The 27,110-nt window shown below is 37.5% G+C and overlaps 2 protein-coding genes across 3 annotated transcripts in view; both read left to right on the forward strand.

Annotated features, from left to right (window-relative positions):
• SCP2 (sterol carrier protein 2) overlaps positions 1-27,110 on the forward strand; it is a 981,293-nt gene that overhangs the window by 151,472 nt on the left and 802,711 nt on the right. The gene's annotated exons all lie outside the window — the stretch shown is intronic.
• ZFYVE9 (zinc finger FYVE-type containing 9) overlaps positions 1-27,110 on the forward strand; it is a 116,242-nt gene that overhangs the window by 51,530 nt on the left and 37,602 nt on the right. For both annotated transcript variants that reach the window (XM_069591811.1, XM_069591820.1), the window contains exons 7-11: positions 5,062-5,182; positions 8,690-8,812; positions 10,201-10,356; positions 18,072-18,296; positions 19,378-19,460. In XM_069591811.1, the coding sequence (XP_069447912.1) occupies positions 5,062-5,182; positions 8,690-8,812; positions 10,201-10,356; positions 18,072-18,296; positions 19,378-19,460 (708 nt within the window). The remainder of the gene's footprint in view (positions 1-5,061; positions 5,183-8,689; positions 8,813-10,200; positions 10,357-18,071; positions 18,297-19,377; positions 19,461-27,110) is intronic.

Here is a 27,110-nt window from a genome sequence, read left to right on the forward strand (position 1 = left end):
TATTCAGATTTCTCCAGTTGTTCCATGATGTTCTTATTCTTTCATTTATACAAATGTATGTATATATATTTTATATATATAATTTTTTATTAAAATATATATTTTTTTAATTAGGATTCCATCAAGGATCACAGTTCTATTTAGTTCTTAGGTTTCTTTGATTTTCTTTCATTGAGAACAGTTCTCCCACTTTTTTTTCTCTTTCACATCATTAATATTTTTGAAGCATTTAGGCCATATTTGGTGTAAAATCCTTATTTGTGTTTGTTTTTGCCCTCATAAATAGTTTCAGTTTAAATATTTTCAGCAAGAATGATACTATCATAAGTGATGGTCATTTTTTACTGGAACGCATCGAGAAGTATCAGTTTATAATTGGTTAAATTGATGTCTCTTGTGTATGTCCACTGCAAAAGTGCTTTTCCTCTTTGCAATTAAAAAGTGAAATGAGGGTGGTGCTTTGAGACTCTGGGTGTCCTGTTCTCCTATAGTCTTTCAGCCAATGGTCTTATTGCCCTGTGAGACAATCTTACCTGAATCAGTGATAACTATGGTGATTATTCAGTAAAGATTATAGTGTTTTTCTTTCTGTGAAACTTATGTGATAGGTTCTTAAAAGATAAACTTTTTGAATGAATGAGCTAGCTCTAGTGAATGACTGTTTTAGTGAAACAAAGTTCAGGTCATTAAGAGAAAGTAAAACAAGTTAGTTATTTCTGTCCTCTCACATTGTTCAATGCTCTGTTTTAATGTTTGTCTGATAAAATGAAGGGAAACAAATTCTTTAAGGCCAGAGTTGAATATATTTTTTTCATTTTTATGACCTAGTAGAGTGCCTGGCACTTATTTAAAAGATGCTCAGTAAATGAAACAAATTTCTTTTCACAGATATTTAAATAGAGGCCAGATGACTATTTCTTATAATATTGAAAGGTGGATTTATATATCATTAAATAACAAGTTGAATGAGGTTACTTTATTTCCTGTATTAGCCCTTTAGATACATAATATTTAGCCAATAAAATTTTCCAAATTTCATTACAGAGTGGTGTACTGAGAACACTGCAAAATTTTTAGCAAAAACCCACTAAAAATTTATAGTCCTAAGTTATAGTTAATACAGACAAAAATACATTAACACCTGGGTGTTTTTTTATTCAAGTATTACATATATATATATATATATATATATATATATAATGAAGTGCTTAAGGAGCGTTAATCTTTGGGATAACATCGATGAACATACATATATGTGTGTGTGTGTCTATATATACATATGGACACACACATGTAACCACCACCCAGGTAAAGATACACAAATTTCTGTCACCATAGAAGTTTCCTTCATGCCCTTTTTCTGTCAATACCTTCCCCCTTTACCCCCGACCCTGGAAAATAAACATTATTCTGACTTGTATCACCACAGATTTGTTTTGCCTGTCTTTGAATTTCATATAAATGGAAAAATATAGTATATAATGTTTTGTGTCTAGCTTCTTAAACTCTAATTAATGAGATTTATCCATGGTGTGTGCATCAAAAGTAAATATTTTTTTATTGCTGAGTAATGGAGAAGGAAATGGTAACCCACTCCAGTATTCTTGCCTGGAGAATCCCATGGATGGAGAAGCCTGGTAGGCTACAGTCCATGGGGTCGCAAAGAGTCAGACACGACTGAGCGACTTCACTTACTTACTTGCTTAATGTTCCATCATATGGCTATGCCACAACTTATCTGTTTTCCTATTAATAGGCATTTGGATTATTTCCATATTTGGGCTATTTGAATAAAGCTGCTATAAACATTTTTTAAAATGTTAAACAATTTTTATGTGCTTTTCCTTTAACTCTTTTAAAGCTTTCTTTTTCAACAGTTGAAGTATTATTGATTCACAGTGTTGTATTATATATAGCAAAGTGTACAAAGCGTACAACAAAGTGATTCACTTATGCATATTATATATTTATATATTCTTTTTCATATTCTTTTCCATTATAGATTATTACAAGGTACTGACTATACAGTAGGAACTTGCTGTTTGTCTATTTGATATAAACTAGTGTGTATATGTTAATCCCAAACTCCTAATTTATCACCTCCTCCTTTCCCCTTTGGGGAAAGCTTGTTTTCTAAGTCTGTGACTCTATTTCTGATTTATAAATAAGTTTATTTGTATTACTTTTTTTAGATTCCATATATAAATATGTGACATTTGTCTTTCTCACTTCCTTTAGTGTGATAATGTCTAGGTCTATCCAAGTTGCTACAAATGGCATTATTTCATTCTTTTTTATGGCTGAGTAATATTCCTGTGTGTGTGTGTGTGTGTGTGTGTGTGTACACATATGCACATGTGTGCACGATTCTTTGAGACCTTATGGACTATAGCCCACCAGACTCCTCTGTCCGTGGGATTTTCCAGGCAAGAATACTGAAGTGGGTTGCCCTTTCTTCCTCCAGGGATCTCCCTGACCCAGGCATTGAACCCATGCCTCTTATGTCTCCTTTACAACTAGCACCTCCTGGGAAGCCCTCTGTGTGAGTGTATTTGTGTGTGTGTGTATCTGTATCTTCTTTATCCATTCATCAGTTAGTGGATGCTTAGGTTGCTTCTGTGTCATGTCTTGGCTACTGTAAATAGTGCTTAAAGCTTCTGTTTCTTGCTTAAGTTGTGAAACATATAGAGAGTTCAGTTCAGTTAGTGGCTCAGTCGTATCCGACTGTTTGCAACCCCATGAATCGCAGCACGCCAGACCTCCCTGTCCATCACCATCTCCCGGAGTTCACTCAAACTCATCTGCATCAAATCAGTGATGCCATCCAGCCATCTCATCCTCTGTCGTCCCCTTCTCCTCCTGCCCCCAATCCCTCCCAGCATCAGGGTCTTTTCCAATGAGTCAGCTCTTTGCATGAGGTGGTCAAAGTACTGGAGTTTCAGCTTCAGCATCATTCCTTCCAAAGAACACCCAGGACCAGTCTCCTTTAGAATGGACTGGTTGGATCTCCTTGCAGTCCAAGGGGACTCTCAAGAGTCTTCTCCAACACCGCAGTTCAAAAGCATCAATTCTTCAGTGATCAGCTTTCTTTACAGTCCAACTCTCACATCCATACATGACTACTGGAAAAACCATAGCTTTGGCTAGACGGACTTTTGTTGGCAAAGTAATGTCTCTGCTTTTAAATATGCTATTTAGGTTGGTCATAACTTTTCTTCCAAGGAGTAAGCGTCTTTGAATTTCATGGCTACAATCACCATCTGCAGTGATTTTGGAGCCCAGAAAAATAAAGTCTGACACTGTTTCCACTGTTTCCACATCTGTCTTCCATGAAGTGATGGAGCCAGATGCCATGATCTTCGTTTTCTGGATGTTGAGCTTTAAGCCAACTTTTTCACTCTCCACTTTCACTTTCATCAAGAGGCTTTTTAGTTCCTCTTCACTTTCTGCCATAAGGGTGGTGTCATCTGCATATCTGAGGTTATTGATATTTTTCCCGGCAATCTTGATTCCAGCTTGTGCTTCTTCCAGCTCAGCATTTCTCATGATGTACTCTGCATAGAAGTTAAACAAGCAGGGTGACAATATACAGCCTTGATGTACTCCTTTTCCTGGAACCAGTCTGTTGTTCCATGTCCAGTTCTAACTATTGCTTCCTGACCTGCATATAGGTTTCTCAAGAGGCAGGTCAGGTGGTCTGGTATTCCCATCTCTTTCAGAATTTTCCACAGTTTATTGTGATCCACACGGTCAACGGCTTTGGCATAGTCAATAAAGCAGAAATAGATGTTTTTCTGGAACTCTCTTGCTTTTTCGATGATCCAGCGGATGTTGGCAATTTGATCTCTGCTTCCTCTGCCTTTTCTAAAACCAGCTTGAACATCAGGGAGTTCACAGTTCACTTATTGCTGAATCCTGGCTTGGAGAATTTTGAGCATTACTTTACTAGCATGTGAGAAGAGTGCAATTGTGGGGTAGTTTGAGCATTCTTTTGCATTGCCTTTCTTTGGGATTGGAATGAACACTGACCTTTTCCAGTCCTGTGGCCACTGCTGAGTTTTCCAAATGTGCTGGCATATTGAGTGCAGCACTTTCACAGCATCATCTTTCAGGATTTGAAATAGCTCAACTGGAATGCCATCACCTTCACTAGCTTTGTTCATAGTGATGCTTTCTAAGGCCCACTTGACTTCACATTCCAGGATGTCTGGCTCTAGATGAGTGATCACACCATCGTGATTATCTTGGTCGTGAAGATCTTTTTTGCACAGTTCTTCTGTGTGTTCTTGCCACCTCTTCTTAATATCTTCTGCTTCTGTTAGGTCCATACCATTTCTGACCTTTATCAAGCCCATCTTGCATGAAATAGTCCCTTTTAATAGCTCTCTGAGTATATTCTTTTAAATTGTCAATTAAGTGAATTTAAACCCACTCAAGATGTATTCTGAAACATTTTACTTTATTAAGTTTAGTTAATGTGATCTTCATATTGATGCAAAGAAAAATAACTTGAAGTTTAATTTCATTACAAAGTAAATGAAAACTATTATCAAAGTTAATTTTTAAAATTACAATATAATCTATATAACATAAAATTTGCCTTTTTAACCATTTTAAATTACATTTACATTATTGTATAACCATCATCCCAATTCTCAAAGTTATTTTGAAAAAGCCTATCGCTAAGACTTTAAGTAGATCCAAAGGTGTAAATGTTCAGAAAGTATGAGATAATATTGAGATTTTGTTTCTGTTGCCACTACTGATTTTAAAAATATTTTTCTTTAATGGTAAAAGAAACCTTGGTAAAGGAAGCTTTCTCTCGTTATTATGATTTGGTGATGCCAAAAGGAGAAACTATACAACTGTATACATTTTCATGTTTTCGTTCATAGTTTAAGCCCAGCCCTTGAGACCTGCAGGTTAATGAGTATCTTATCCTGTGTTTCAAGAAGTATGAATTTGAAGTTTTCACTTAAATTCCCATTTGTAGTCTTGACTATATCCTGCCAAATTCTTGAACTCTCTGTAATGCTGTCTATGCCAATTTACTTTTCCTAGACGAATATTTCTCTGTTCTCTGGAAGTATAACTCAGGTCGGAAGCCCTGTTGGCAGTGCAATGAATCTTATTCCTGAAGATGGCCTTCCTCCCATTCTCATCTCCACTGGGGTGAAAGGAGGTATGTAGACTTAGATGTTTAAACAGGGATAGCTATACATGCAAAATGTTGCCTTCCAATTAAGGAAATGAGAGAGAATTCAAGTGATAACCTCCTTTCTCTTTTCTAGCAACAAGAAAGTGATTATTCAGTGCCATGAAAAGCACTGTTGCTGTTAGCGATTGTTTTAGGGAATATATTTATGTTTTTATGTTATAATTTCATTTGTTGAAAGGATATATTATTTTTAATTGTAATATAAATGTAGCTTATTGGCAGTTCTTTCTTTATATTCCAAAACATATAATACCCTGTGAAGAGTTGCTCATAGTTCTAGGATTGACCCACGTTATACAGTCAGTATATTCATTTAACTTTTTATTTTGAGTAGAATATACGTTCAGAAATGTATATATAATAGGTGGAGAACACAGAACGTAAGTACCAATTTTCTGTTAAAAAATATTTTTAGTGAGCCCTGGTAAGAAGCTAAGTTACTACTCAGTCAAAAGAATGCTTATCTTTATGTGAAATTTTCTTGTTGATAGATCCAGATCAGCATCCAGTGAGTACATTTTCAGGAGATGGTTTTTTCCTATAATCTTTCCTCACTTTTGTCCTAGTCTTTTACCTTGTCTTCAGTTTTTCTCACCTTTATTTAATCTTGCACATTGGTGCCAGTTATCTTTTATTTTTTTTAAGTACAGTTGATTTATAATGTGTTAATTTCTGGTGTACAGCAAAGTAATTCAGTTATACATGTGTTTTTGTGTATATATATGTGTGTTTGAGCGTGTATATGTGTATATATATATATATATATATTTATACTTTCTATTTTCTATTATGATTTGTAACAGGACATTGAATATAGTACCCTGTGCTATACAGTAGGACCTTGTTTTTTTTATCCATTCTATATATAATAGTTTGCATCTGCTAGTCCCAAACTCCCAATCCACCCCTCCCCCACACTCCCATTTCCCTCGGCAATGACAAATCTATTTTCTATGTCTGTGAGTCTGTTTCTGTTTTGTAGAGAATCTACATATAAGTGATATCATATGGTATTTGGCTCTTTCTGACTTGCTTTGCTTAGTATAGTAATTTCTAGGTCCATTCATGTAACTCCAAATGGCATTATTTTGCTTTTTTTAATAGCTTAGTAATATTTCATTGTGTATATATACACCATATCTTCTTTATCTGTTCCTTTGTCAATGGACATTTAGGTTGTTTCCATGTCTTGGCTGTTTTAAATGTTGCTACTCTGAACATAGGGGTGCGTGCATTTTTTCAAATTATAGTTTTGTCCAGGTATATGCCCAGAAGTTGAATTGCTGGATTATATGGCAAATCTATTTTTAGTTTTTTGAGGAATCTCCGTAGTGTTCTACATAATAGCTTCACCAATTTACATTCCCACCAACAGTGTGGGAGGGTTCCGTTTTCCCCATAGCCTCTCCAGGATTTGTTATATGTAGACTTTTTAGTGATAGCAATTCTGACTGGTATGAGGTGGTACTTCATTGTAGTTTTGATTTGCATTTTTCTATGAGTGATGTTGAGCATCTTTTCTTTCATGTGCCTATTGGCCATCTATGTCTTCTTTGGAGAAATGTCTCTTTCGGTTTTCTGCTCATTTTTGATTGGATTATTTTTTGTTACTGAGATGTGTGAGCTGTTTGTATATTTTGGAAATTAAGCTCTTGTTGGTTGTATCATTTGCAAATATTTTCTCCTAGTCTGTAGATTTCCTTTTCATTTTGTTTATGGTTTTCTTTGTGGTGCAAAAGCTTATAATCTTGCTTAGGTCCAGTTATTTTTTTAAGCATAGATATTATCATATACTATTCATGCTTAGAAAATTCAGTGGGTTCCCAATGCCTTCAGGATAAATTACTTCCTTTGAAGTACAGTGTTCTTGGTAACTTTATCTCAATTTATTTAATTTTATTTCCAGCCAGCACCCTAGTACTTTACAGGCACACTACAGATTATTTGCTGTTTTCTGAATGTTCACATTTCATACTTCCATGCTTTTTCTTATGGTGTGGAATAGTTGGAAGAACATGGACTTAATTAAGAGCTGGAAAAGCCTGAGTTTTAACTCCAGTACCAGTCCATTCTAGCTCTGTGATCCAGTGAAAGACGCTCAGTCCTGTCTTACTCTTTGCAACCCCATGGACTATACAGTCCATGGAATTCTCCAGACCGGAATTCTCCAGGCCAGAATACTCCAGGCCAGAATACTGGAGTTGGTAGCCATTCCCTTCTCCAGGGGAATCTTCCCAACCCAGCGATCAAACCCAGGTCTCCTGCTTTGCAGGCTGATTCTTTACCAACTGAGCTACCAGGGAAGCCCAAGAATATTGGAGTGGGTAGCCTATCCCTTCTCAAGCAGATCTTCCTGACCCAGGAATCAAACCAGGTCTCCTGCATTGCAGGTGGACTGTTTTATCAGCTGAGCTACCAGGGAAGCCCTTATAATCCAGTGGGCAAGTCATTTATCTCTCTGGAATCCTTTTCCTATTTTTTTGTTTTCTTTTAAATTATGTAACTATACCTACTTAAGTATCATTATGAATATTAAATTAAATTTCATACCTGAAAATACATAATAAGAAAATTGGTACAAAGTAGGCATGTAATAAATATTTTTATTATTTTCCTTTCTTCTCTCTAGAATAGAATACCTTGCTATATGCCAGTCTCCTGAATAACTCCTCAATCTTTCAAAATCCATATTAATGGAAAACTTCTCTGAATCCTAGCTTGGATGTCTTTGTAGTAGTGTTTTACATCATCGTCTCTGTTTAAATAGAAATTCTTGTAGGCTATTACTATATTAACACATTTTTCACTGTAATTTACATACTATATAGGTCTGATTCTTTCACCTAAACCATGAATTCCTTCAGTCTGAATTCATATTTGTGTCTTCTGTTCCTGTCATGGTGCTGGGCTGAATATATCATACTGTCAAATCCAGCTTGTGTCTCAGATGCTTCAACAATGAACTTTCACATAGAGTTAAGCGTTCTTTTGATTGGATAATGCTTCTTTACTAGAACCATCTAAAAATATTCTTTTGTAAGTAAATTTGCCACTTAGGTTTCAAATTTGGGTTATTTTAAGAAATCTTAAATTAATAAGAAATTGACTTGGCTTCTATTGTTAAAATAAACAAGATTGTGTTTTCATTTCACATGTCATATGTGAAATTCTTATTATGATAGTTGGAGGATTTTTGTTAACTTAAAGTGTTGTTTTTAACTGTGATATAAACCATTATGTGGAGAAGTCTAAGCATAGGACAACTGTGTTACCATCCAAACTGGACTGGATCACTTTTGAGAATGAAAGGGGCACTATTAATATGACACTAGGGTAGCAGATATAAACCTGTGTTTGCCTATCTGTAAATCAGTTACTTATTCCTATGAATAATGAGGCCATTCCTCTATCAGAGTTCTTTCTTGATTCGTCTCTTTAACCAGTCTCTTACATTGTTTTCTCCCTTTACAGACTATGCTGTGGAAGAGAAACCGTCACAGATTTCAGTAATGCAGCAGTTGGAGGATGGTGGCCCTGACCCACTTGTGTTTGTTTTAAATGCAAATTTGTTGTCAATGGTTAAAATCGTAAATTGTAAGTTGAAAATTTGTTGTTTTTTTTTTAATTAAAATGAGGTCATAGATAATAAATGAGTCATATATAATAAAGCTTTTAGATTCATTACACACAAGTATTTTTAATGAAATAAATCCTTAATGAAAACTGGTTGCTGAAGAAGTTGGTTTGTATAAAATTATATATCCTTGAGGACAACAGTGGGACTGAGACTCTTGTTTTTAATCAAAGGAGTGAGATAAGTGAATTCTCCATGGAGGAAAGCCAAATGGAACTTCTGAGTTAATTTCTTCCTGAGATGAGTATGCCAAGTCACAACTCACCACTTGGATAACTAGAGGTGGATAAATTATCCAGGGCGATCAAGTTATACATGCTAGGTTTAAATCTCAGAAACATTTAATCATGGTACAAAACCTTATTTGGGAGTAGTGTTAACTAACACATAGTAAAACTTCAGTGTATCACAAGTTAGAATTCAGAAGAAACTTCTCAATTCTTGGTGCTAGCTTCTTAGGCAACAGAATGAGAGAGAGGACAGTACCTTCAAATCTTGGTTCTAGTATCATACTGGAAAATGGAGAATGCATTTATCTTGGATGAATGTTAATAGGCAGAGTTTTGAAGAGATGAAGAAAGCATTGGGGAACAGTCCTCCAGTCTCACTGTGTATTTGCTTGCGACCTTTCCGTCTAGGATCAAATTTTTAAATAATTTGCTTGCAATTTCAGTTTAGCATATCTAGCTTATATACTTTGAAAATAGCTAGTCTAGAATTCCTTAAGTGTGCACCATCTTAATATAGTTGGATTGGGCACCTTTTGTTTGGTATATAAAGAAACAATTCCCAGAGGGAAAGAAAGATCTTTTATTAGTGTTGATTTATATAATGATATCCATAATTTTATTTGAACCCGCTTTCAATTCCATTGAGAATCTTGTGTTGAAGTACAAATAATAAAAGTACCATGGACTGAACGTTGTTTTGAACTACATATAACTTGTGTTGTTGTGGCTCTGCATAGCCTTAAGGTGAAGAAGTGGAAGTAATTAGTCCAGAAAAGCCATCCATTTCACCACTTGGCTGTCTGAAACTTTCTTCCAGGAAAGACTATAAATAGCCAGACTCTTTCAATCCCAGTTTAAATTTAATAAGTGTACATCAAAATATATTTTCTGTAGGCCACAGCCTGAATCCAATCTGTTTGCTGAGAGCCAGAGGCACTATATGTTTTATTTTCTGCAATAGTCCTTTGGCTCAGTAGTGACAGTTCACAGTTGAATTACACGAAGTCAGTGGGATCTATTTTATTCTTCGGTGTGTTAAAACAGAGAGTTCTATGGATTTCTTAAGGGTAAGGATTGAGAATAAGGTCTTCATTTGTATATTTTTATTTCATTTGTAGATGTGAACAGGAAGTGCTGGTGTTTCACAACAAAGGGAATGCATGCAGTTGGTCAGTCTGAGATAGTCATTCTTCTGCAGTGTCTACCAGATGAAAAGTGTTTGCCAAAGGATATCTTCAACCACTTTGTGCAGCTTTATCGGGATGCTCTGGCAGGTGGGGATACTTTATAAGTTTGTCTGCACCCTTTATAGTTGATAAAAAATTTTGGACTCAGATGGAAAATAATAGTCTTTAATTTAGAAGCCTGGCATTGGACTTTGGAATTATTGGCAAGTTAGAACTTGGCATGGTTTGAGGAAGTTATGAATTTTAATACTTTATCTAGTGTAGTTGTTATTATTTTACAAAGACTGTAATCAGAGTTGTAAGATAATCCACTGGCCGCAATGTAAAAAACTTTTCCTTTGATTGGTTTAGGACATGATATTGTTATTTGGTAGAAGGAAGGATAATGATAACTTGCTAACTTGTTTAATAATATTCGTATAATCATAATGTAGATATTCATTTAATTTTCAAGTTTCAAAAACCACTAGCATGGGCGACTTTATTATGATTTCAAAGTAAATTATAAATGTTACTAACTGTAACAATATGAAAGTAAATGCATAGCTATTAGAAGTTCAAAAGACTAAATATACTAATATAAAGACATACTATTAGAAATTGAGAGAGAGGGAATATATTTAAGTGTAGATTAATAGTAGAGAAATTAAAAAAAATGCGCATAATACTTTATGTGCTATGTCTATTTTATTATGAATCCCGTATTTAGATAATCAAGGTAGAAGCTTACTATATTATTTCACTGTGATTTTTTTAAAAATAAATGGACACATTCTATGTGTTCTGTGATCTTGATTCATTATTTTTCTTCTCTTATGGTACATTGTGTGGAATTGGCAAGTCATATGTTAAATTTTCCTTCAGTGTAAAAACCTTAAACACTCCATCCCTAGCTTACTGGTTTCTCCGCTATATGTCACTCAAAAGACTGAAGAAGCCCTTATATGAACTGTCTTTATAATTCTTTTATGAATTTTTAATCTAAACTACATGTATTAATAATAATGTATATATCGAAGAAGGCAATGGCACCCCACTCCAGTACTCCTGCCTGGAAAATCCCATGGACGGAGGAGCCTGGTAGGCTGCAGTCCATGGGGTCACTAAGAGTCGGACAAGACTGAGTGACTTCACTTTCACTTTTCAGTTTAGTACCTTGGAGAAGGAAATGGCAACCCACTCCAGTGTTCTTGCCTGGAGAATCCCAGGGATGGGGGAGCCTGGTGGGCTGCCATCTCTGGGGTCGCATAGAGTTGGACACGACTGAAGCAACTTAGCAGCAGCAGCAGCAGCATATATGTATATATGTGTTTATATGTTTCTCTTTTAGCGTATATAAAATTTTTGGTTACACGTAACCGTTTATCCTTTCCACAGTGAGGGGGAACATGGTGGTTTGTGAGAAGTGACATTCTGAGAGTTTCAGGATGCCTACTGGTTATTGCAGGGCATGGGAAAGTTATTTCTCCCCATCTCCCCTCCCTTCCTCCATGTCTTATACTTAAGTTTTGCAAACAGACACTCAGAACATGAATTTGAATGAAACAGGAATTATACGTACCAGATTTTTTTTCTGGAGTTAGTCTTAGTCTTCAGTTATTTCCCTCTTTTACTTAAAAACCTTTCTTGGTTTCATGTTACCTTTAGAATAAACCATGTACTCTGACATTCAGTGCTGTACATATCTGATCCTCTATTTTCAATCTCATTTCCCACTAGTAGTCTCCTTATGCTACCATTGAAGCCAAACTAAACATTTCTTGGTTTGTTACACATTGGGCTGGCCAAAAAATTTGTTTGGGTTTTACAGAAAACTGGCTTAAAACTCAGCATTCAAAAAACTAAGATCATGGCATCTGGTCCCATCACTTCATGGCAATTAGATAGGGGAAAAAGTGGAACCAGTAACAGATTTTATTTTCTTAGGCTCTAAAATCACTGTGGACAGTGACCGTAGGCACGAAATTAAAAGATGCCTGTTCCTAGGAAAAAATCTATGACAAACCTAGACAGCATATTAAAAAGCAGAGATATCAGTGTTGGACAAAGGTCTGTATGGTCAAAGCTGTGGTTGTTCCAGTAGTCATGTTCAGATGTGAAAGTTGGACCATAAAGAAGACTGAGCACTGAAGAAATGATGCTTTTGAAGTATGTTGCTGCAGAAGACTTTTGAGAGTCCCTTGGACAGCAAGGATATCCAACTAGTCAGCCCTAAAAGAAATCAACCCTGAATATTCATTGGAAGGACTGATGCCGAAGCTGAAGCTGCAATAATTTGGTGAAGAGCTGACTCAATGGAGAAGATCCTGATGCTGGGAAAGATTGAAGGCAGGTGGAGATGGGGGTGACAGAGGATGAGATGGTTGGATGGCACACTGACTCAGTGGACATGAGTTTGAACAAACTGTGGAAGATAGTGAAGGACAGGGAAGCCTGGCGTGCTACAGTTCATGGGGTCGGACACAACTTAGCGACTGAACAACAGCAACCAGTATTCTTGCTGGGAAATCCCATGGACTGAGGAACCTGGCAGACTATAGTCCATGGGGTTGCAAAAGAGTCAGACACAACTTAGTGACTAAACAACAACAATGCTTAGGAGAAGAATTGCTTTTTTATAGGGAATGGATATCTGCAACATTATTAGGTGATGTTAAACTAAGGTCTGTTTAGTCAAGGCTATGGTTTTTCCAGTGGTCATGTATGGATGTGTGAGTTGGACTGTGAAGAAGGCAGAGCACCGAAGAATTGATGCTTTTGAACTGTGGTGTTGGAGAAGACTCTTGAGAGTCCCTTGGACTGCAAGGAGATCCAACCAGTCCATTCTGAAGGAGATCAGCACTGGGATTTCTTTGGAAGGACTGATGCTAAAGCTGAAGCTCCAGTACTTTGGCCACCTCATGCGAAGAGTTGACTCATTGGAAAAGACTCTGATGCTGGGAGGGATTGGGGGCAGGAGGAGAAGAGGACAACAGGACAACAGAGGATGAGATGGCTGGATGGCATCACTGACTCGATGGACGTGAGTCTGAGTGAACTCCGGGAGTTGGTAATGGACAGGGAGGCCTGGCGTGCTGCAATTCATGGGGTCGCAAAGAGTCGGACATGACTGAGCGACCGAACTGAACTGAAACTGTTTCCCAGAGAGGTTTACCAGTTTATATCAATCTGTGCCCATCTCCAGTGTATAAAAGTTTTCAACATTTGATATTATCCGAGTTTTAATTTTTGCCATACTGGTGGATATAAAATGATACCTCACTCTGAATTGCATTTCACTGACTATTAATGAGACTGAGCATATTTTCATGTATTTATTGGCCATGTATAGTTTTTTCTGTGCACATACATCCTGTGTATGTCTTTCACCCCTATTTCTATTGCATTAGCATTTTCTTTGGAATTCCTTTAATTTTTTCAACATAAGTGTTAACTATGACCATTTTCTGACAGAGTTAAATTCCGTATGTATTAGTTTTTTATTACTATATTCCTAAGCCACAAACTTACTGGCTTAAAGCAACACACATTTATTATCTCAGTTTCCATAGGTTAGGAGTCCAGGTACAGCTTAGGTGAATCTTCATCTCAGGGTGCCTTACGGTGTTAGCTATGCTGGGCTTCTCATTTGGAGTGCAAGGTCCTCAGGTTGTTGGCAGAATTCACTTTCTTACAAATACCCATTTTCTTGTTACTGCTGGTTGGGATGAACTCTCGGCTCCTAGAGGCTGCCTGCAGTTCCTTGCCTCATAGATAGTTTACCACGTGGGTGTTTCCTTTTCTTCAGGTCAGCAGGACTGTCTCCGCTTTGAATCTCTGACCTCTAGACCTAGATTTAAAGAGCTTATGTCAGGCCAACTCTGATAATCTCCCTGTTGATTAACTCAGAGTTTATTGATTAGTAACCTAATCGTGGGAGTGACACCCAATATATTAATAGGTGTTTTCACCACAGAAAGGTAGGGAATTAAACAAGGTGTGAACAAGAGGAAGCTGACGGTTCTGCCTCAGAACATTTCGGTCCTTCCAAACATGACACAGACCTCAGCATACTTCAGTCATTTAATATCTTTACCATTCTTACATTTGTTGTAATTTGTTTTACCTTTTGTAAAAGAAAAAAAAATTAATTATATTCAATTATATTCAGTTTTTAATTCCAGTATTAAAAATCAATATTGATTTTCAGTTCATTCAAAATTATTAAATTTACCGCTATATTTTCTTGTTATCTGCTATTTTAGTATCCCATGTTTCCATTAGGACTTGCTTTTCTTGCTGAAATACATCTTTTAATTAGTTCTCTTGATGAGGGTGTATGGTTGTTAAACTCCATTAGTCTTTGTATGTCTGAAATGTTTTTATTTTTTCCATCATTCTTAAATAATTAGTTGGCTACAGAATTCTAGGTTAACAGATTTTTTCCCTCCCTTTCTTCCTTCTTTCATTCATTGCTTCATTTCACCTTCCCTTAGCAAGTACTTTGAAGGTATTACCTCATTGTCTTCTGGCATTTTCTGCAATCTGAAAGAAAGTGAAAATGTTAGTCTCTCAGTCTTCTCCTACTCTTTGTGACCCCATGGACGAGAGCCTGCCAGGCTCCTCTTACTGGAATTCTCCAGGTAACACTACTGGAGTGGGATGCCGTTTCCTCCTCTAGAGGATCTTCCCGACCCAGAGGTTGAATCTGGGTCTACTGCATTGCACACAGATTCTTTGCCATCTGAACTATGGGAAGCCCTGCAATCTAGCTGCTTTTTTTGAGCTGCATATGTTATGGATTCTTAGTTCCCCTACCAGGGACCAAGCCCTTGGCCTTTACAGTGTAAGGGCAGCGTCCTAATCAGTGCACTGCCAAAGAATTCCCCTTTTTTCCTTTTTTAATAAGTAGTTATTTGTCTTTCCTCTTTGACTTTTAGAACTGTCTCTTTCTCTTTGATTTTCTATAAGTTCACTACTAAAGTTCTCTTTTTTTAGTCAAGTATATGAGGTGTAATTTATATATAGTAATGTGCCTTTTTAGACATATATTACTATATATTAATACACATATATTCAGTTTAGTGAATCTAGACAAACCAATAAAGTCTAGTAACAGCTACCAGTATCAAATATATACTGTTTTCATTATCTTTAAACCCTGCTTCATGTCCCTTTGTATTTAATCCCCTCACCTTACCCTCTGCTCCTGGCAACTAGTAATTTGATTTCTGTCCCTCTAGTTTTGCATTTTTGAGAAAGCCATATAAGTGGAATCTCACTGTTGTGTTTGACTAATTTTTTTAGTGCAGTGCTGTTGAGATTTGTCTGTATGGTTGGATGGATGTTGTTGTTGTTCATTGGTTCAGTCATGTTCACCTCTTTGCGACTCCATGGACTACAGCACACTCGGCTTCCCTGTCCTTTACCATCTCTCAGAGCTTACTCAAACTCATGTTCATTGAGTTGGTGATGCCACCCAACCATCTCATCCTCTGTCATCCCTTTTCCTCCTGCCTTCCATCTTTCCCAGCATCAGGGTCTTTTCTAATGAGTCAGCTCTTTGCATCAGGTGGTCAAAGTATTGGAGCTTCAGCTTCAGCATCAGTCCCTCTAGTGAATAGTCAGGATTGATTTCCTTTAGGATTGACTGGTTTGATCTTGCAGTCCAAGGGACTCTCAAGAGTCTTCTCCAACACCACAGTTCAAAAGCATCAATTCTTCGGCACTCAGCCTTCTTTATGGTCCAATTCACATCCATACATGACTACTGGAAAAACCATAGCTTTGACTATATAGACCTTTGTAGGCAAAGAAATGTCTCTGCTTTTTAATATTCTAAGTTTGTCATTGCTTTTCTTTCAAGGAGCAGGCGTCTTTTAATTTCATGGCTGTAGTCATCATTCATAGTGATTTTGGAGCCCAAGAAAATGAAGTGTGTCACTGTTTCCCCATCTAATTAACATTTTTTGAGAACACATTGTGTGCAAGATGCTATTTGACATTTTACATATATTCTATCATTCACATCAAGTCTGAAATTTGGTGTAATCTTCCCTATTGTCACAGATGTTGAGGCTCACAGAAATTAGGTAACTTGCACCCAATCTCATAATAGTAAAAGCTCAAGCTAGTGTTCAAACCCATGTCTTTGTGACTTCACAATCTGTGATTTTTTTTTTTCCAAAATAACATTTTCCTTCCTTGATATGGGGATTGTTCTTTTCTTATAGATCTGGCCCAGCAGTTTAAATGTGCAGCCAGATTTGATTAATCCTGGGGCAGAGGTTGTTGTTGTTCAGTCACTTACTCATGTCTGACTCTTTGGAACCCCATGGACTGCAGCATGCTAGGCTTCCCTGTCCTTCACCATCTCCTGGAATTTGCTCAGACTCATGTCCATTGATTTGAAGATGCCATCCAACCATCTCCTCTTCTGTCGCCCTCTTCTCCTTCTGCCCTCAATCTTTCCCAGCTTTAGGGTCTTTTCCAATGAGGCAGAGGTACTACCCCGAAGGTATTTGGAAGATGATGATGTGCAGGAGAATGTGGCTTTCAGCCATAAAGCTTCTCTGGATTTTGGGGGGTGGTATTCTCTCCACTTGTGGTCCCTGCTTTTAGTATAGCTTCCACTTCTCTCAAGGATTCTGTGTTCCATCACTGAACTGTTCTGCAAATAGACTCTAGTTTCCAAGGAAAGTAAGCATTAACTTCTCTGATGGCGATTTCTCTACTTGCTATTATTTCAGAGGTATCAAAGGAAGTTTGCACATGTCTCGGAATAAATCTTCTGTTACCTTATTGAACAGCTCTTATCAGGAGGTTCTTTTGTAATTCTAAACTGAGGAAACTGTCTCCTTAATGAAGGGTGACTTGTTACTATTTCATTCAAAAAATACTTGAATTAGAAAGTGCTTGGTTAAGAACATTTGCAAGTAAAAGAAAAAAACCTGCCTGATATAAGATTAAATAAGCCTTAGGTTGTTTCTGTTTCATATTTATCTCAACTATTAATAAAATTAGAATAAATCCAATCTGTGGTTCTACTTTTCTCCATAAATTTTTTCCCTTAAGTGTCTCTTATGTATCTGTATTTAATGTCTTCATTAATTATATTCATGAATTGAATTTATTTACTCAATGGGACTGTAAACTGTGTGAGAGCAGGTACCTAATCCTAGTATTTTTTCATGAACTTTGAGGTAATAATTCTGATCCTGAGACCTCTAAAGTAATTCATACAGTAAGTTGTATAATCTAAAGGAAGGTATCTATTTTTTGATGTCTTTTAGCCAGACAAACTAGAGTGTGCTAATAATTCAGGGTATTTTATGCTCACCAGAAGCCCTCATCAAATTGGAAAACAAATTTTCATTTACTAAATGCTATTTATTTAAAAAATAACTTTATAAATATGTGTCTTTCATAGTGAAAGATTGGGAATTAATGTTTGGTAATGTCTGGCCCGGAGAAGGCAATGGCAACCCACTCCAGTACTCTTGCCTGGAAAATCCCATGGATGAAGGAGCCTGGTAGGCTGCAGTCCATGGGGTCGCTAAGAGTCAGGCGCGACTGAGCGACTTCACTTTCACTTTTCACTTTAATGCATTGGAGAAGGAAATGGCAACCCACTCCAGTGTTCTTGCCTGGAGAATCCCAGGGACGGTGGAGCCTGGTGGGCTGCCGTCTATGGGGTCGCACAGAGTCGGACATGACTGAAGCGACTTAGCAGTAGCAGTAATGTCTGGCCCAGTGCTGATGATAATGATTATTAAAAATATGATTGTTTTATTGATAGTAATTAATGTACTTTTTCGTTTTAGGGAATGTTGTAGGCAACTTGGGACATTCCTTCTTCAGTCAAAGTTTCCTTGGCAGTAAAGAACATGGTGGATTCTTATATGTGACATCTACCTACCAGTCACTACAAGACCTAGTACTCCCAACCCCACCTTACTTGTTTGGGATTCTCATTCAGAAATGGGAAACTCCCTGGGCTAAAGTGTTTCCCATCCGACTAATGTTGAGACTTGGAGCTGAATATCGACGTAAGTAAAAAATACCCTCTTCGAAACCATATAACCAAGACCAAGACATAAAAACTTAGTGAAGACTTGAGATATTCAGAGCCCCATGGTGATACAATTAAACAGAAGTAGTCTTTTAAAATAACTAAGCTAAATATGGTCAGTGTCTCTACTTTCTCTTTGCGGCCTCCTCCTGGGATGTTCTGGACCCATGTCTCTTGCATTGCTTTGACTGTAATGGGAAGGACTCAAAATAACAAGTGAGGGTGCTAGTGATTATTTATTGCCTTGTAAACTTACTGGTTTTATAGGTTAATTTATAGGTTTTATACAGGACCATCTTCAGAAAAAATGAATATCAGCTTACCAAGTAACTGTATTTTTTATAGTATCCATATATGGTGAGCATATTTTTTTTCACTTGCTTGGAAAATAGTTAATGACAAATTATATTTTATATACTGTAACAGACAGGAAGCTAGTGGTATAGAGATAACTCTCAGCTGGTAAAGTAAGCAATAAAAGAGCCTCTGTGCCCATGGTTGTAGCAGTGCAACTAAGCTGTGATTGTTTTTAAAGACATTAAGGCCTGAATGCAAGCCTTATTTTAAACTTCATATCAAAGTTGCCCTGGTCTAGGAATCAGACCACTGGAATAGGTTTTTAACTTTGCCACTTACTAGCTCTATTACTTTGAGTGAAGTCATATAAGTTGCTGACTGTCAGTTTCTTTGCCTTTTCTGTTGCATAATATTATTAAGAGGATGGTATTATGAATCAGCAAAATAAAGTAAGGAAAGGAAAGGATTAAATTTAGAGGAAACAACATTTGTATCTCCCTGGCTTGCACAGGCAGTTGAAACCGTAAAGTTTAAGGAGCCAGCTAGGATCACCTGGTGTTTGGCTTATGTAAGGAGTGTCCTGATTCAGACATGTATAAGAGTGAACTCTTTTTAAAAAAGACTTCCTAACCACAGAGGAAGGAATTCAGTGCTGTAATGAGTAATTACAATTATATTTTGAGAACTTTATGAAACTTGGTATCTCTTTTACCAAAATTATAAGCTGCCGAACTTAGTCTGTTCATTTCTCATTTGCATAGTTTACCCATGCCCACTGTTCAGCGTCAGATTTCGGAAGCCATTGTTCGGAGAGACTGGGCATACCATCATGAATCTTCTTGCAGTAAGTTGAGAATTATTATTTTCTTGTTCCTTACTGGGGTTTGTATGGGAGAAGGAAGCAGATTTTATTATTTTGTTCATACCTTGCTGCTTCAGGGAAGTGAAGATTTATGTTAAAAGAACAGAGCATGTATATTCTTTGGAAAGTACTTGGAGCTTTGGAATGAAATAGTACTGGATTCTGGCTCTTGGTTATACACTTACTAAGTGATCTTGCAGGAATATTGTGAGCAGTAGTGCATACTTAAAGCACCGAGCATTGTATCTTGTTTTAATTTTAAGCCTGGCATCCTAGAGATTTCTCCGGTGTCCATGTAGCTTACAGTTTAGCCAAAGACTGATCAGAGATTGTATTCACATACCTCAAGGCAATAAGGCATCTATACTTTCTTGATCTGTGGACTGGGATTCAAATGTTATTCCTTTATTTTCCACTGGACTCTCTCATGTCTCCTTGGCACATGCATAGCCTCTGACCCTGCTGACCAAGGATTAGGTGGCTTGGGCCCACTAAGGTCACAGACCAAGGTCAGTCCTGGGTATGTATGTGGAGAATTTATGAAATTCCCTGTGGCTGTCTCACTCCCAGAACTCCTTGTCACATTTCGGGCCAGTCTGCCTGCTTATTACTTGCTCCAAATAGATTAGCAGCCTCTGGGTAACAGAGCCGCTGGTCTTCTTTCACTAGTCGCTGAGATTACCACTTTGACTGAGACACTCCAAATCAAGCAAGATTCTACAAGAAGCAAAACTTACTGTTTTCACAAACTACCTTGCCTTGGTTGAACTACCGGGCAAAGTTAGGGGCAGCTCCAGGCAAGAAGATCACAGACTCAACTCTGTTCTTCTTCCTTGAAGTTCAGTGATTTTCCTGAATGAGCACATCTCAGCGTATTGTGTGCTTTTAGCCTGAGTCAAGGGCGCTGAAATGGTTGGGTTTTTGTTTTCTTTTTTAAATAGATTTATCTAACTTTATTGCTTTTGGGGGACTTGATTTATTACTCTGTCATGGAATTGTAGTTATAGTTCCAGTTATCTTTCAAAGAGATTTAAACCGTGAGAAAGGTTCTTATAGGTCTACTCGTATAGCTGCCATTTGCAGTGTTCTCCATTCCTTTGTGTAAATCTGCATTTCCATCTGGTATCCTCCTCCCTGAAAGATTTCCTCTAATGTTTCTTATAGTGTGGATTGACTGGTAATGAATTCTTTTAGCATCTGTGTTTCTTACAAAGTCCTTTGTATTTGAAAGAAGACACTTTTGCCGGATATAGAATTCTAGGCTGACAGTTCTATTCTTTGAGAATTTTAAAGATTTACTCTATTGCCTTCTGGTTTGCATTTTTTTCTAATGAGAAATATGCTTTCCATCTTGCCTTTCTTTGTTTCTCTCTACAGCAATTTGTATGATATCTGGAATGAGAATGTAAGAAGCATTTTTTCCCCCACAAATTGACTAGAAATATTGAGAAACAAGAGCAGATAGTGACATCAATAGACAAATACTTTAAACGTACAGCCATTTTTCTAATATACTATATAATTATGCTCAGATACTTTCTGTCCTTTAGCCATGACAAAGAAACTTTTAAGCAATCACCAGTAGGACATATAGCTGTTATTTCACTATTTACGATGAGATTCTGCAAATAGTATCTAACACTTTTATGATTCTTTGTAACTCAAAATGCTTTATATTATTTTGCCACCACAATAGTTCTACAAGTTAGTAGGGATGCATATTATTTACATTTTAAAGATTCAGCAACCTAAGCTTAGAAACTGTATAGCAAACTGTAAAGCCAGGGTTTGCATCTTCCTACTCCATCCTCCTTGCTCTTTCTGCTACATACTCCTTAGATTCTTAGCCAGTGCTCTTAGATGCAAACACTTGTGAGAACAAGCTTCTAGATTTAAAGCAAACTTGCTTTATAGAATTTATTGAATTTAGGGTGGATCGGATCATTACATTTTTCTCAATATTCTAGCCAAATCATTAATTATCATATGTTGAAAGTAGTACTATTAAATTTGTTTTGAAATGTAATTATTAGCTTCTCTAAACACTGAACAAAGTAGTCTATCAATTCAGTCTTGAATTATGTTAAAATTAACTGGCTCAGAGTACAGAAAAAACAGTTGTAATGTGAATTACCTATTCCAACTATAGGGCTGAGAATAAAATAGTGGAAAATATATGGTTGCCATTGTAAGTGGAAGAGGGCTTCCCTGGCGGCTCAGTAGTGAAGGGTCCAGTTACCAGTGCAAGAGACACAGGTTCAATCCTGGGTCAGGAAGATCCCCTGGAGAAGAAAACGACAACCTACTCCAGTGTTCTTGCCTGGGAAATCGCATGGACAGAGGAGCCTAGTGGGCTATAGTCCATCAGGTCTCAAGGGTCGGACATTACTTAGCGACTGAAACAATAGTCACAGTGATTTTTAGTGGCTTTGGACATTATTTGGAATTAAGCTAAACTTCACAGATTAGGGACACAGTTCTTCATAAGACTGCCATTACTCCAGGTGCTAGCTGTAAGTTCAAGGGTCCCCAGACCTCCTACAGTTGGCACTAACTAGATACAAATGTGGGAGATCCCACTAACCCATCAGATTTGATGATTCACTGGAATGATTCACAGAACTCAGCAAAGTACTGTGCAGTTGACCCTTGAACAACATGGGTTTGAACTGCTCAGATCCACTTATTTGGATTTTTTTTTCCCCCCAGTAAATTTGTACTACACAATCCATGGTTACTAGAATCTGCAGATTACAGAACTGCAGTTCAGAGAGCTGAGTGTAATGTTATACATGGATTTTTGACTGTGCAGGGGTTGACTCCCCTAACCCCCATGTTATTCAAGAGCCAACTGTACTTAAGAGTTTTATTATAACAGTGGAGATATAAATCAGGAGCAGCCAATAGAAGAGACACATAGTGCAGGGTCTGGGAGGGTTCCAAACAACTAATTTTTGTGTCTTGAGTTTTTATTGGTGATTCCTTGCTATTCCTGATTGATTGAATCATTGGCTATGTGATTGAACTCAATCTTCAGCCCCACTTCAGCATTCCCCCAAAGTCAGGCCGGTATTGTGTACCTCAAAGCCCCAATCTCTCATCATGTGGTTGATGTTTCTGAAATGGCCAGCTACCACCCTGAGTCACCTTGTTAGCCTGAATATCATCAAGTTGACACGGACTGTCAAATGCAGTAGACATAGGCCCCACCAGGAATAACAAGGGCACTCGTATCACTCAGGAAATTCCAAGGGTTTAGAAGCTATGTCCCAGGAACCAGGGGCAAAGGTCAGCCAAATTCTTTATTATACAGTAAGACTCTACTCAATGCCCATGAATGTCCAAGATGTCTTTCTATCTGGATTTTGGGAATAGGCATTATTCCCAGACCTGTGTATCAGATAATGCTCTCAGTAATCACTTCAGGCATTTTTTTCACTGGCCTCAGGTTACCTCACACTTATTAGCTAATGAGAGCACTGCTAAATACTGGATGTGACCTTCTGCAAACCTTCGGAGTCCTGTCTGCAGTTTTCTCCTCTCTGTCCTGTCAACTCTAACTACCTTCATTTTTCTCATTTTTCAGTTTTCTCCTCAGGAAATCTGCCAGCCTCTACCAGGGTTCCCCTTTCCTGCATCTGAGCTTGGAAGCTCTCCTGGAGCATAACCTGGGCAGTCACAGAGCTCATCTTGTTTGTTTCCAGTCTCTCAAGGATCACTATCCTTGGTTACCTGAAATCGCTCTCTTAAAAATCATTGTTCCATGTGTTTTGTGTGGTCTTTGGTTGTTTAAGACGTGAGGGTAATCTAGTCTCCTTTCCTCCACCTTGGGCAGAAATGAAAATTTCTAACTTCTCTTTTAATAGATAGTATCTCTCTATATTCTTCTACTCCAGCCCCTACCCCTTTGTCCTTCCTGGGTAATTTCAGTTTTAGTCTCATTTTTCTGGAGGATAGTTTTTCTTTCAGGTTGTAATCTATTTTGGAATGAAAAGGAGATACTTGTCCTGCAACCCAGCAACAGCAGCCTAAGGTTTCTGTGGTCTCTATCGTTTCATTCATACAGACATTTGTTGAATTGTCTCCGGAAGCATCTCACTCTACATCATCACTTTCTCTCTAGATTATCAGGATCCTGCAGTCTACTGATTTCAATAAACCTTTTCACGATTTCTCACTCCTGTTACTTTTCTGTTTTTGTATATTTTGATTCCATAGTTTCATCATCAAATCACTTTTTTACATAATTCTAGTTCCTTTTTCTCTTTTACTGTGTGTTGTGGTAGCCTGGCAAAATGTAAACCCTGCTTAAATCTACCTCTTTCTTTAAAACTTAAAAAAATTTTATGTATGGTAAAAGCCACCTTTTTTTGAGTACATTTCCAAGAGTTTTCACACATGTACCACTCTCACAATTGAAGTACAGAACAGTTCTGTCACTCTGGAATATTTGCTGCTGCTGCTGCTAAGTCACGTCAGTCATGTCCGACTCTGTGTGACCCCATAGACGGCAGCCCACCAGGCTCCTGCGTCCCTGGGATTCTCCAGGCAAGAACACTGGAGTGGGTTGCCATTTCCTTCTCCAATGCATGAAAGTGAAAAGTGAAAGGGAAGTCGCTGGTGCACTTCTAATGTCTGGTAATCATTGGTTCTTTGTCCCTGTAGTTTTAGTTTTTTCAGACTGTCCTGTAAGGGAAATTATACAGAATGTAGCCTTCTCAGTCTGGCTTCTTTTACTTATCTTAATGCATTTGAGATTAATCTATGTTATATGTATTGTTGGGAAGGAAATAAAATCTTTCTTTTCCACTCATCTCAGGTTCTTTGGCTGAGGTCATCTAAATTAGACTGGCCAAAGACTGATTAACAAGAGGCATATTTAGCTGTGGGATACTCTGGTAACCTTCAGTTATCAATAGATGATTGATTTTTATTGCTGAGCCAGGATTGTATTGTATGTGTGAACTATAGTTTATTCATTCACCTGTTGATGGATATCTGGGTTTCTAGTTTCTTGCAACTGAATAAAACTGCTATAAATATAAACATTCATGTATTAAACTCTGTGTGAATGTTTAGTTTTCATTTATCTAGGCGTGGGAGAGTTGAGCCATATTGTATGTTTAACATTATGAAAGTGAAAGTCGGTCAGTCGTGTTCAACTCTTTGTGACTCCATGGACTCTACAGTCCATGGAATTTTCCAGGCCAGAATACTGGAGTGGATAGCCTTTCCCTCCTCCAGGGAATCTTCCCAACCCAGGGATTGAACCCAGGTCTCCTGCATTGCAGGCGGATTCTTTTCCAGCTGAGCCACAAGAGAAGCGCAAGAATACTGGAGTGGTTAGCCTATCCCTTCTCCAGGGTTCTTCCCAACCCAGGGATCGAACTGGGGTCTCCTGCATTTCAGGTGGATTCTTTACCAACTGAGCTGTCAGGATTTAACATTGTAAGGAACTGTGAAATTGTTTTCCAAAATGCCTGCAGTGTTCTTTTTTTTTTGGTCAACACTTATTCCTCCTTTATTTTTAATTTTTGCCATTCTAATAGAAATCTAATGGTTTTAATTTTTGTGATTTTAATTTTTATGTTTCCAATGATGAGTGATTTAGAGCATTTTTTTATCTGCTTATTTTATCTTCTTTATGTCTCTAATGAATGTTCAAATTTTTGCCCATTTAAAACATATGGGTTTAAAAAAAAATATGGGTTTTGTTTTCTTATTGTTGAATTTTGAGAGTATTTCATGTATTCTGAATGTGAGTCCTTTGGTAGATTTGTATAATTTTAAAATATTTTCTCTTTTTTTGTGGTTTTATTTTTATTTTTTTAAAAAATTATGTATTTATTTATTGTTTACTTTACGATATTGTATTGGTTTTGCCATACATGACCGTGAATCCGCCATGGGTGTACACGTGTTCCCAATCCTAAACTCCCTCCCACCTCCCTCCCCGCACCATCCGTCTGGGTTATCCCAGTGCGCTCTCAAGTCTGTAGATCATCTTTTCATTTTTAAAAATAATGTCATTAACAGAACCAAAGTTTTTAATTTTGTTGAAGTCCAGTTTGTTAATTTTTTATGAGGCATTCTGTTTATATCATATCTAAGAATTTATTGACTAAAACTTAAGTCACAAACATTTTCCCCTATGCTTTCTTCAGAAGTTTATGGTTTTATGTTTTATATATAGGTTTGTGATCCATTTTTAGTTAATTTTTGTTTGTGAGGCATTCCTTGAAGTTCTTTTTTCCCCCATTTGCATGTCCAGTCATTTCAGTATCACTTGTCATTTACTTGCCTTAGCACCTTTCAGTCAGTTCACTCGCTCAGTCATGTCCAACTCTTTGTGACCCCATGACTGCAGCACGCCAGGCTTCCCTGTCCATCACCAACTCCCGGAGCTTGCTCAGCTCATGTCCATAGAGTTGGTGATACCATCCAACCATCTCATCCTCTGCTGTCCCCTTCTTCTCACACCTTCAGTCTTTCCCAGCATCAGGGTCTTTCCCAGTGAGTCAGTTCTTCACATCAGTTGGCCAAAATATTAGAGTTTCAGCTTCAGCATCAGTCCTTCCATGAATATTCAGGACTGATTTCCTTTAGGATTGACTGGTTGAATCTCCTTGTAGTCCGAAGGATTCTCAAGAGTCTTCTCCAACACCACAGTTCAAAAGCATCAATTCTTCAGTGTTCAGCTTTCTTTATGGTCCAGCTCTCACATCCATAATGACTACTGGAAAAAACCATAATTTGACTAGATGGACATTTGTCAGCAAAGTAATGTCTCTGCTTTTTAATATGCTATCTACATTGGTCATAGGTTTTCTTCCAAGGAGCAAGCATCTTTTAACTTCATGGCTGCAATCACCATCTGCAGTGATTTTGGAGCCCAAAAAAATAGTCTGTTGCTGTTTCCATTGTTTCCCCATCTACTTGCCATGAAGTGATGGGACTGGATGACATGGTCTTAGTTTTCTGAATGTTGAGTTTTAAGCCAACTTTTTCACTCTCCTGTTTCACTTTTCATCAAGAGGCTCTTTAGTTCTTCCTTGCTTTCTGCCATAAAGGTGGTGTCACCTGCATTTCTGAGGTTATTGATATTTCTCCCGGCAGTCTTGATTCCTGCTTATGCTTCATCCACTCCGGCATTTCGCCTGATGTACTCTACATGTAAATTAAATAAGCAGGGTGACAATATGCAGCCTTGATGTACTCCTTTCCCGATTTGGAATCAGTCTGATGTTCCACATTCAGTTCTAACTGTTGCTTCTTGACCTGCATACAGATTTCTCAGGAGGCAGATCAGGTGGTCTGGTATTCCCATCTCTTTCAGAATTTTCCACAGCTTGTTGTGATCTACACAGTCAGTGCTTTGGCGTAATCAGTAAAGCCGAAATAGATGTTTTTCTGGAACTCTCTTGCTTTTTCAATGATCCATCGGATGTTGGCCATTTGATCTCTGGTTCCTCTGCCTTTTCTAAATCCAGCCTGAACATCTGGAAGTTCACGGTTCATGTACTGTTGAAGCCTGGCTTGGAGAATTTTGAGCATTACTGTGCTAGCTTGTGAGATGAGTGCAATTGTGACGTGAGCATTCTTTGGCATTGTCTTTCTTTGGAATGAAAACTG

The sequence above is a fragment of the Ovis canadensis genome, chromosome 1 (assembly GCF_042477335.2).
Source record: "Ovis canadensis isolate MfBH-ARS-UI-01 breed Bighorn chromosome 1, ARS-UI_OviCan_v2, whole genome shotgun sequence".
NCBI lineage: Eukaryota > Metazoa > Chordata > Mammalia > Artiodactyla > Bovidae > Ovis > Ovis canadensis.